This window comes from Misgurnus anguillicaudatus, chromosome 9 (genome assembly GCF_027580225.2).
Source record: "Misgurnus anguillicaudatus chromosome 9, ASM2758022v2, whole genome shotgun sequence".
Taxonomy (NCBI): Eukaryota; Metazoa; Chordata; class Actinopteri; order Cypriniformes; family Cobitidae; genus Misgurnus; species Misgurnus anguillicaudatus.
Window position 1 is genome coordinate 35,930,001 of NC_073345.2, and position 12,541 is coordinate 35,942,541.

At 35.8% G+C, this 12,541-nt stretch overlaps 1 protein-coding gene across 20 annotated transcripts in view; it reads left to right on the forward strand.

Moving 5' to 3' along the window:
- tcf4 (transcription factor 4) overlaps positions 1-12,541 on the forward strand; it is a 237,237-nt gene that overhangs the window by 199,543 nt on the left and 25,153 nt on the right. For 11 of the 20 annotated variants that reach the window (XM_073871628.1, XM_055179359.2, XM_055179352.2 and 8 more), the window contains 4 exons: positions 1,805-1,875; positions 2,324-2,402; positions 4,077-4,153; positions 5,616-5,825. In XM_073871628.1, coding sequence (XP_073727729.1) covers positions 1,805-1,875; positions 2,324-2,402; positions 4,077-4,153; positions 5,616-5,825 — 437 coding nt within the window. Of the gene's footprint in view, positions 1-1,804; positions 1,888-2,323; positions 2,403-4,076; positions 4,154-5,615; positions 5,826-12,541 lie in introns of all 20 variants that reach the window. The other 9 variants (XM_055179350.2, XM_055179344.2, XM_055179343.2 and 6 more) reach the window with 2 other exon arrangements.

Sequence of the window (12,541 nt, forward strand, 5' to 3'; positions counted from 1 at the left end):
GTAAAACTGTATTTATGTAGGCATAGATGAATAATAAGAGTTGTGTTCATGGTAATAACATATCGTGAGCCTCAAACACGATTGTTTCCTCCTTCTTATGTAAACCTCGTGCATGTAAAAGACTGCTGGAAAACAGACCAATTACAACATAACACCAACTGTGATGTCACAGTCCAGATATGAGTCCCCAACATTAAATTACAAATTAAATTAAGTACAATGTTGTTATAATGCTAAAAACAAAGTTGTGACTGATGAGTTAGCGCTATATGCTAATTAATGCTGTATGTTAGTTAATGCTATACGCTAGTTAATGCTATATGCTAGTTAATGCTGTATGCTAATTAATGCTATATGCTAATTAATGCTATATGTTAGTTAATGCTATATGCTAGCTAATTCTATATGCTAGTTATTACTATATGCTAGTTAGCACTATATGCTAGTTAATGCTATAAGCTAGTTAATGCTATATGATAGTTATTGCTATATGCTAGTTAGCGCTATATGCTAGTTAATGCTATATGCTAGTTAATGCTATACACTAGTTAATGCTATATGCTAGATAATGCTGTATGCTTATTAATGTTATATGCTAATTATTGTTATATGCTAGTTTATACTATATACTAATTAATGTTATATGCTAATTAATGCTATATGTTAGTTAATGCTAAATGCTAGTTAATTCTATATGCTAGTTAATTCTATATGCTAGTTAGCGCTATATGCTAGTTAATGCTATAAGCTAGTTAATGCTATATGCTAGTTAATGCTATATGTTAGTTAATTCTATATGCTAGCTAATGCTATATGCTAGTTAACGCTATATGCTAGTTAATGCTATCAGCTAGTTAATGCTATATGCTGGCGTTTAGTCTGAAGTTCTACTATTGACGTTACAGTTACGTTTTACATACACACAGAGCTTCTGAAGGAGCTGCTCTGGGAAACAGCCAATCAGAGCAAAGCTCAACATTATTATTCATGACCCTTTCAAATAAGATAATACTAGACCATTTCATTCTAATGGCAAATCCTAGGGTTGTAAATGGACATGTGAAACTGACTCTGGATCATTTTTGCACTTAATAAAGCCAGAAACCTTCTTTGTAGATATCAGAGAAGATTTTAACAAATTATTACAATGCATTGGCACCTTTAAATACAATCCTGATTTTCCCACACACTGATGAAGAGATATTGTAAGATGAAGAAACTGATGAGCATTAACACATTATACAAAAGCCCAATACTTTATTTAAAGATTTCATAATTAGGTTTTGATTTTTTCAGTACTGGATTCTCTGAACAGTTGTGCTTCAGTTGTTGAGTTTTATCTTTTTATTATTTCACAATACAGAAAGTTCCAATGAGGTTTTATTTTTGTGGATTCAGATTGAGATTGTTGTAATGTTGACCTGTCGTCTGTGTAGTTGTGTGTGTTGTTGTGTTTGTACGATACAATGGAGAGTAATTGTTTTAATGGAGATGAGAAGGTGCTAAAGGAGCTACAGGTGATCAGGTTTATCTGCCTGAATACATGCCTGTGATTTCTGATGGGTATTGGTCAATTTGGGACTGTTCGTGTCTAAATTCTGTTCTTAAATACAGTTTATAGGTTCAAATCCCCAATCGTTGTATTGATTTCATCTGAAAACCTTTATAAGTACCATAAAGATTTATTTATTTTGTATGAAAACCATTTCAGTACTGATGCTTAAAAGGCAAAATATACAATATTGTAATCTCTCTCTTTCTGTCTCTATCTGTCTATGTCTCTTTCTCTCTTTCTGTCTCTCAGCGAATCGATCATCGAGTGGTGCAGGAACCAGTTCACAGACGGGAGATGCGTTAGGAAAGGCTTTGGCTTCAGTGAGTCAGCAGGTCTCTTATCGATCATGATAAAACTGCTTTCATACAGATTTAAAATAACTATACACATATTTAAATACAACATACACAACACTTTTAACATTGTGAATGATACAGGACATGATTTCATCAGAATTTAATTGGATGGTGAAATTTTTTGCTCTGATATTAGTGGTTAATATCATTTTTCTTTCTTTCGCGTGGCTTTTATTACATCAGCAAGAGAGAAAAGCATTGCAAATTCTTTGGTGAAAGATTACAAATACATAACTCATGCATAACAGCAGAGAAAGTGAAAAGAGTCAATTCTGATGTATTGCTTTTTATAAAACATTTCACATGTGCACACACACAGACACACACATTTTTTGGAGATGTTACATTTCATATATTGTGTGTTTGTGTGTTTGCTCTTGTTTGTCATGACTGTGTGTTTTTGTTGTTTTAGATTTATTCCCCTGATCACACCAACAACAGCTTCTCATCCAACCCATCCACTCCAGTGGGTTCACCTCCCTCACTCACAGGTAATATAATAAGCCATTCAAATCAATCTAACTTTGTGTAAAAATAAATGAGTCAGGAATAAGATCGAAATTGTTATTATATACACTCAGAATGGAAGTTGCAGTCCATTGTAACTCACAGTGCATTATGGGATACGATGTTCACACATTTTGATTGATCAGTGTGCTAGCTCATGTAGATAATCAATAAAAGCTGATAAACACAGGATAAATGCATACTTTTAAAGTAATGTGAAAGTATGCTATGACCTCATTGTGTCCTAAAAAACCTTGTTTCTCACACTTGGTGAGGTTGTTTACAGCTATACCTGTGACAGCAGGACTGCAAGTGTTTAACTATTTTCCCCGCCACTGACAAGTTATCTTGTCAATTAAGAGAAAATGCTTCCCTGCCAATAACAAGTTTTTATGGCAATCCATATTTCTGCTATTATCCACTAGGTGCTGCTCTTACACAACTTTTAAAACACTGAAGCATCCACTGATCCAAAAACAGTAAAAACTCTGTGTTTTGATCATCGCTCTGAATCTGATCTCTAACAAAAATGCAATTATCTCAACTTTTTGCCAAAAATGTTGTATCTTTGAAGAAACCGACCCATATTTGAGGGGTGATAACAAGAGAATAAATGAGGACAAGATTGTTTTTGTGCAGAGTGTCTGTTCTTTCATTTTTTTATATTATATGTTTATATATTTAAAGAAGAACATTTTCTGGAAGGCATTAAACAAAAATGTTTTTTTTTAATGCTAGCGGGGAAAGTCTGTCTATTTCACGTTGAAAAGCTTTCTATACTTTACATTCTTCATATGAGCCTGAAACCGTGAAGCGCAGAAGCGTTCCTGCTCTCGAGATGAGAATTATCCATCATTATAGAGTCGTCATGGAAACCACTGCAACCTAATTGATATTTATCAGAGTGCCAAAGTTATTAGACCGACAGCCATTAAAGCGCGCAACTGCAAATTAATATTTAAACTTAAACATGCGAGGGAAGTTTAAGTAACTAATTTAATCATTTTCTCTTTGGCGGCGCCGCATATACGTGCAGAATTTATTTGCACATGAATGTGGCGCTAATTATATGCTAATTAGGATTTGTAAATGAGGTTTAATAATATACTGAAACATCTGAAATGCTTGTTTCTGTAAAAAGTACAAATTAAAAAACAACATAATTGGGTATAATATGCGTAATGGTACAACGGCAAACAGGTGATGGTCGAGGGTGAATGAATAAATGAATGTGTGTGATCCGGACTAACGACCAGTGATTCTAAATCTCAACAGAAGATAAACCAGGCGCAATAAATATAGCGATGACAAGTGAGCATCTCTTCAGGTCTGAGATAAGAGAAAACACTGAATGAGACTTGATTTAAGTGATGGAGAAAAAGATCATATAAAGAATCTTTAGGTGCTTTGATAGCCCTTCTAGATACCAAATATGCCAACATCACAGTTGATATTCATGTAATACAACAAAGAAAATAATCCCTTTAGACTAATGACTCAATATTGCTGCTATAATCCTTTCAACAAGACCCTTATGAGAATATTTGAGGATTGAATATTGCGTGATTTTATTCATGTTTTGATGTAAATGACAGTGTGGTGATTCAGACATTGAACTTGCAGATATAAATCATGTTTTAACTCTTTTCTCCTTCCAGCTGCCAGTACGGCTGTTTGGTCGAGAAACGGTCAGGGAGCTTCATCCCCGAGCTATGAGCCTCCGCTGCACTCTTTGGTAAGAGACAAAGAGCTTAAAGTCCCTGTAAAGTCAATTTTAAAAAATTGTTTCTGCACACATTATAAATGTATTGTTGAAACACAATAAAAAAACTGTGAACTATGTAGTATTGAATTGTTACACCGTTAAACAGTTTTTCCACATTTCTGAGTTCAGGAATATTTGGGCGGGGCTAAAACGGTGGCTCGATGACACACTGGAGCCACCACCCATGGCCCCGCCCCTAACACAATCACAAGCATCCATTCAGGTTGCAGGGGTATTTGAAAGTTAAGAGAGGCGACAGCTTTCCTGTGAGTGGGCGTGGTTTCAGCGCCAACAGTGGACACGCCCCCTGCGCTTGAGAGAATGCTGCCTATTTTGATAACATATTTAATAACAGATTTTACTATGGTTTGACAAACTCTGAACACATTTGATATCTGACTTTACAGGGACTCTTTCAACTCTTCACCCATCACCAAAATATCCAATAAAATAATCAAAGTGACAGAAATATTAAAGGATCTCACATGGTTTTAAAGAAAAATCCCATACTGTATTTATGGATTCTATGATAATAATAATTACCGTATTAACTCTGGTATTAATGCCAAAACTATTAGTAATATGGTACATTTTAAGGATTGTATTAAGCAGAAAACTGTTCATAAACAGTTTAAGTTTCACTTTCAATGCAAAAATGTTGGTATCTTGGTAATACTATAGCAGCAATGTCATAAAAAAATTTAAATGATAAAGTTTACTTCTGTTTGAAGGAGATTATATTTATTCCAGTTTTAATATAGTAAGAAAAACTATTTGAAACAGTATTTGTTGGTAATGATAATTACCATTATATATGAAATAAATATGTATGTTTTTAAAGAGGACATATGATGAAAATCTGACTTCATGTTTAAGTGCTATAATTGGGTCCCCAGTGCTTCTATCAACCTAGAAAATGTGAAAAAGATCAACCCAGTAACTTAGTTTTGGTAAACTTGGTAAACCTTCACATGCTCTGCAAGCATGTGAAAAAAGCTTATTCAAATTTAGCTCCCCTTGTGATGTCAGAAAGGGATCTTATTATAATAATACCACCCCTTAATCTGCACTATCCAACCACAGCCCTGATATTTAGTGCAGAGAGAGAAAATAATTGACAGCACAATTGAGTTTTAATATCAACAAACCACCATTATGGTGATCAGTGTTTGCATTATCATCAGCTCATTTGCATTTTAAAGGACACACACAAAAACTGCACATTTCGGCATGTTATAATAATTATCTGTATGATATTTTGAGGTAAAACTTCACATGCGTACTCTAAGGACACCAAAGATTTATTTGAAATCTTAAAAAAGTCTTTCCTTTAAGGTCGTAGAGATGTAAAACATAAAGAAAGAGTTTGCCTTGAATAGAAGCGATCAGAAATCCTTTATGTTGATTTTGTTTGATGTTTGTGGTTGTGTAGCAGAGTCGTATCGAGGACAGACTTGAACGTTTGGATGATGCCATTCATGTATTAAGGAGTCATGCGGTGGGACCGTCTACAGCGATGGCAGGGGGTCATGGAGACATGCACGGATTGATCACACCGTCACATTCCCATAACGGAGCCATGAGCGGCATGAGCTCGGGATACAGCTCGGGACTTCTGCCCACTAACAGACATTCACTCATGGTAAGAAACCAGCATCTCTTGACCTCTCACCTGTCGAATAATGACTGGTCAACCATATTCTCCTTAAATTTAAAGCTTTCTGTATGTTCTGCTTTTAACTTATGACACTATATGAAGTAGAAACAGGCCATTCAGATTTATTTCATTGCATTTAGATTCTGTGCAAAAGTTATCAACGATTTATTGATATTCCTCACCAGTCATGTGTAGCACATCAACGGCACGGACACCAAACACACAGAACTAAGATGCAGTTTGCACCTGCTGTGATCATATACAGAACAACTAGTCAACATGTTAACTAGTCACAGAATGAATCTACCCATGATTCATGTGTCTGGCTGTAACGCCTGCTTGCAGCACCATTTGTCCCTTGTGTCTGACTCTGGACATTTGTTATTAGGTCAGGTTGGAGCAGAGGATTATGGGTAGAGGTTTTTTTGTTGAATATACCATATGAGCAGTGCTACACAGAGAGCCCAACTAAATACAGGAAATAACCCAGAGACGGAGAGAGCAGACTTCAAACGTCAGGAGAAATGCTGGTAATATTTTCCATATTTCAAGTTTTTTTTAAGACTTGAAACAATCCATAAAGCTTCAGGCAGCTGGAGAGAATAAAGAACAGCAGGAGAAGAAAGAGAACGAATGAAAGTGCTGATATATTCTCATCTTTTCTCAGCCTTTGTCATGAACTCGTGTCTGTTTCAGCACAACTACTAGCGTAGGAACGATGATGATTGTTGTTGAGTTTTGTGATTTTATTTATTGGTGATGAAACTAAATCAGGTGATTGTTATTAAATATCATCAGCATCATGACAGGGACTCGAACAGTCTGGCATGTTCTTGAGGAAGTGTAGAGATTCATCAGAAGATGGTGTTTGTTAGGTGCAGTATGTTTCTCATAAAGAAACTCTTTGTAGTGTTTGGTTTAGGCGGGTCACTGCGCTCTGTGTGAGTATTTTCCAGTGTTTACAGGCTGTTTTAATGACATCAATGAATGAACACAGGCGTGAGTTTGCTCAGGCATTTGATTGGACGGCCTCTGCTGTTGACGAGGTCCTGAAGTTCTGCTCAGTGTCCTACTGACAGCTGTGTTTATTTATTCACTGTCACCACATGTATGTATGTGTGCGTGCATGTGTCTGTTTGTGCGTGTATATGCGTGTTCATTTGTGCATGTGTGTATGTGCGTGTGTGTGTGGGCATGTATGCGTGTGTGCGTGTCTGTGTATGTGTTAATTTGTGCATGTGTGTGTGTGTGTGTGTGTGTGTGTGTGTGTGTGTGTGTGTGTGTGTGTGTGTGTGTGTGTGTGTGTGTGTGTGTGTGCGTGCATGCATGTGTGTGTGCATGCATGCATGTGTGTATGTGCGCATGTGTGTATACATGCATGCGTGTCTGTGTTCGTTTGTGCATGTTTGTATGTGCTTGTGTGTGCATGCATGTGTGTTTGTGCGCGCGTGTGTGTGTGTGTGTGTGTGTGTATGTGTGTGTGCATGTCTATGTGTTCATTTATGCATGTGTGTATGTGCGTGTGTGTGTGTGTGTCCATTCATGCATGCGGGCGTGTATGCATTCGGGCGTGTATGCATGCTGGCGCGCATGCGTGTGTGTGTGCATGTGTGTGTGCATGTGTGTTCATTTGTGCATATGTGTATGTGTGTGTTTGTTCATATGTGTGTGGATTTTTTAAATGCAGAGTTCCCCCCAAAAAATGAACATTTTGCTATCACTTCGTACTCATGTTGGTCCAGATGTCTCTCTCTCTCTCTCTCTCTCTCTCTCTCTCTCTCTTTCTTTTTCTCTCTCTTTCTCTCTCTCTGTGTTCTGTATAGAAACAGCTGGCTCAGATTTGCAGCTCTGTTTTGTTATAAGTCTGAAGTCATCAGGCACACTGAGCTCACAGGGAAAACAGGTGCTCACATATGAAGACTAGAAAATGAAACTAGCTGTGTTCACTATCGTTAACTACCATAACACAAACTGCTCTATACTACTGTATACAGCAGACAGTACATGTCTGAAGTCATCTCATGTGACTACCCATCAGATCAGTTTAAAGATACACTAACTGAATATGATGTTAACACACACTCAGTTAGTTTGAAAGAGTCTGCAGTAATCTGAAGTTCACAGAGACACACAGATCCTGAATCTTCTAAGCAGGTTTAATGGAGGATCTTCTGTGTGAGATGCAGAGATTGAAGCATTAAAGCCTTTAAAACACAATAATAGCGTTTAAAAGCGTCTCCTTTCAGGATAAATAGAGTTTAAGCTGCAGTAAATCTTCTGCAGAGGCTGGATTGTGCGCAAAGCCGTCCGACCGGTGAGTCTTTAAACAACACAGACAGAACCAGAACCTAAAGAGAGAGAGAGAGAGAGAGACGTAGACATAAGATGTAAATGTACAATGGTTTTTAGATGTGTAAAACTATACAGGACATTTAGCAATGCATAAGAAACTAAATATACATATAATATTGAAGTCCTCTGCACATGAACTGTGTATTTTATTGAATTTTTTAAAAGATGCTAAAGATGAAATTTCTTTTATTAGTTTTTGGTATTTGGGCCGTGATTAGTTATTGGGATGTCCATCGGGCTGGATTTGATATGCAAATCTGGCAACCCTGGCTGTGTGCTTGTGCAGACGTTTGTTTTGGATTATGTATAATGTACATGTAAACAAACATTTTTATAAGGTTGCAATGTTTAGGGTGCATGTAAGATGTAATATCGTAACCTGCAATCGGATTAAATTCAGTCGGATTGACAAAATTTTGTGCATGTAAACAATAATTTCTTCAGAATTTCTTGGTGTTACTACAGAGCCTATTGACATACAGAGACATACAGAACTTAATGTGAATAACATAGTTAACATGTAGGAATTAAAAGAGAAATGTTAATATTGATAAGTACAGATTGAGATCTTTAACATTGCAAATGCACAGTCAGTTTGTTAGGAACTCAGTTTGAGACATTTTTGAGATCTCTTGTGATGTGAGATAGATGTGCAAGGAGTTTACTTTCATCAAACATGTCTTTGAAATTGCTACCTCATGTACGATTTTGTTTTATATGTTTGCTATATTTGTGTTGTGCAGGGGTACCTCAATATGATTTTCTCTCAAGTTGAGTCGTACAAACAGGCAGTCATGAGTAAAACACAGGAAACAGAGCTCATATAATTACAGCCCATGTCCATGTTTCTGTGTGTGTGTGTCTGGGTCTTACAAAGACACACTATTCCCTGCTCAGATGTCCCATTGCCGTGGAAACGGCCCGGACAGAGGGCGCTTTGTCATCACACTTTCCAAAAAACACAGAAAGTGTTGAGCACCTCGGCTCTCCTGCGCCTCCTACTGATACTAACACATCTACACATTTACACATCTATTAGTCAAACAGTTTCCTCTTTCTTCATGCTGTAGTTTCTTTCTGTAAAATGTTTAAAAACTTGTTCACAACAGTGTCCTCAAAAAAAAAAAAAAACACCAGGGCTGCAACTTATGGTTATTTTCATAATCGATTAATCGGGCGATTATTTTTCCGATTAATCGACTAATTGAATAAAAATCCTATTAACTCAATTTAGATTTTTCACTTATAGCTAAATAAGGCATTAAATTAGGGTATGCATGTGTAGAAGTGTACTTTTAAAACTGCAAAAGACATTTAATAATATAATCTTTTCTATTTTGATATTTTAAGCCTTAAATAAAAAAGATTAAGGGGATGTGCTGGTAAGGAAATTTAGCCACAGATTAATTTAAGCTGGTTGTGCGGTGAGAAGAAGCGTCTGACTTTAATTATAAGCACACAGCTCGGGCTGTATAAAGTGGACATGTGTGATGTCACAGACCAACTAATCGATGATTAAATTAGTTGACAACGATTGATTTTAAGCGATTTTATTGATTAGTCATTGCAGCCTTAAAACACACACAAGAATCATATGTCCTTTATGTGACTTGTATGCTATATGATATTTTTAACAAGTCAAGTTTTACTGTAGCCTATTTGTGATATTTTTAGAAATGTTGTTTATAGAGATTGAGGATGTCTCCTCATTGCCCTGACCTTTGACCTCTGTGGTTCTGTGACCTCTGTAGTTCCAGGTCCTGACCCATCTATTCATTACTGTATTGTGTTTAAATCCGCTTCAGCATCTATTCTTCAGTCTGCTAAAGGAAGTCTGTTTCTTCCAACCATTGAATGTGAGATTCCCCGGAGCGCTCGGATCCTGATTTCACTTTAAAGATTTTCTGGTTCCACCTTTTGTCTGAAGTTATTTCTGGAGATTTAAACTGTCTCTCTATTGTTTGGACTTTTGATAAATAGACATTTGATGATGAACCTCACACTACTGTATACATCATGTAAAGGAGATGTGATAATACTTCAGTAAGCAGTAAATACATTTTTACAAGACTTTCAAAATATAGAAAAGTGCCATAATGATAAATAATTGTTTAGGAAGTGCGTCCAAACTTTTTACTTGTTGTGTAATACAGTTTTTTACTTTAATCATTCCTAAAATTTGCGAAATAATTCCTGCATTTCTCAGAACAATTTGTACAAATTGCACAACATCATGGATGTCTTGCAAAAGCCTGAAACTTGTTTAAAATCCTTAGTTAACCTCTCCAAAATCAGTGTACATGTCAATGGCATAATGACAAGTCTGCGTGTCATTGTTCATGAACAAGACACTAAAAATGTTTATTCATGTTGTTAATATGCCAAGTGTACACAATTATATGCATGGCCCTAGCTGTAACTTTTTTTGTAAACAAATTACACACATTGTGAATTTAAATATAAAAATGTACAATACAGTACAAATAAAAAATGACAAAATTAGAAAGATTCACTGTACATGTCAAATTTTCTGAACTAAATTCACTTGACAGCAATTTATCAATTTAGTTCACATTTACAAAAGATCCCCCCAAAAAAACCCTGCTTACCAGCAGTACCAGATTATGACACAAAGGTCAACCATTTTGCATGACATGACTTGTACGATGAACTTATTCCTAAATGTTTTGAGTAAGACTATTTAACTAAAAATGTATATCATGTATTTTGATGATCATTACATAAGCAATTGAACTTGTAGCAAACAGCAGACAATTACAGCATTATTGTATAAAAGCATTTTCTATTTGTCCAAAACAATGAGAATTTGCTTTGATGTTGTGCACGACTGACTTGATGATATGAAGGTTGAACAAAGTGTTTTGAAAAATGAATTTCTGATCTGAGAAATGCTCCAAAGCGACTGAGAAAAACTGTAATATCACTTCAGTTGAAAACCTCCCGGATGTCTGAGGTTTAGAGATGGGATGTCTTTTACGCAGGACCTTAATTCAATATAGTCACCAGGAAGCAATTTACTGTTTTTCTTTGAACGCGATCCATAAATGTGGCCTGTTTTTTTAGTTGAGAGGAATCAGGGTAAAACCAGGTCCTGTGTTCTCATCCATAAACCCACGACATCATGGACCACCCTGACAGATCCTGTAGAGAGTACAGTTCAGTTTAATGTGTTCATCCCAAATTTTCCCAGAAAATATCCAAATGCTATGCTATTTTTAACAATTTTAATGAAAAGTGTGTGAAAATGTGTTTTAAGGTCGGTCAGAATTGTGAGCGGTGTGATAATGTGGTACTGAATTAATGGTATACTTTATAAAAAGGTTGTATATGTTAACAATGCATTAGATAACATTAATACAGATTAAACTATATTGTTCATGTTAGTTAATGCTTAATGTTAGATAATAACCTTTATTTAATGCAATACTGTCACTGTGAAACTTTAATGCAAGCTTCACTAATACCTGGCATTGTAAAGTAATGTACATTTGTGTTATGTCACAATTGTAGCCATCAATATGTTTACTCATTCCGTGACCAAAACCAACAAAACTGAATAATTGTGATTTAATAATATATTAATACTAGACACCTTACAGATAATGTGTACTTAAAATGTGTTAACATATATTTTTTAACCTTTTGTTTTTGGGCTTTGATGCAGAAACTTTACTTTACAAACATATAATTGCAGGAAGAGTAACATTTCTAGAGCTTTATACGTGTAAGCCATTTTTACGGTCACAGTTGTGACTATTGGGATTAAATGGGAGCCTTTACTCTTTCTGCTGCTGTCCCTTTAAAATGTCTGTATGTAAATGAGCTCTGCTGTGATTTGCTGAAGCAGGTGTATTATATAAATGTGTTCAGTCGTGTGTATTTAGTAGTGCTGATGATTTATCATTTCAGAACTAAACGGACTGGTTTTGAGTTTAGAAATCTTTTATTTTGGTTTTATTTGAAATGGACTAAATCTTTTAGTTTTTTAGCCTTACTTTTTAACAAAACTCATAAATCATTTTTTACATTTTATGCATTCTGCAGACGCTTTCATTTAAAGTGACTTAGCTATTTATACCACAGGCCTGTTGAATCCTTTATTCTGATTGGTTGAGAAAAGTTCACAGGTGTGCTTTATTTTTTGATAAACACACACCAGACCTGTCAAATGTCTTAAAATAACCACCAGAGCAGTGTCTAACAGTGGTGTAAGAGGAATAATTGACTCCGGTCCTTTACAATATTTGAAAATAATGCACAACTGCTTTGCACCGTGCTGCATTACCCCCTTCTGTAGGGTGGCAATTTTTTGGAATAATTCAACTGCT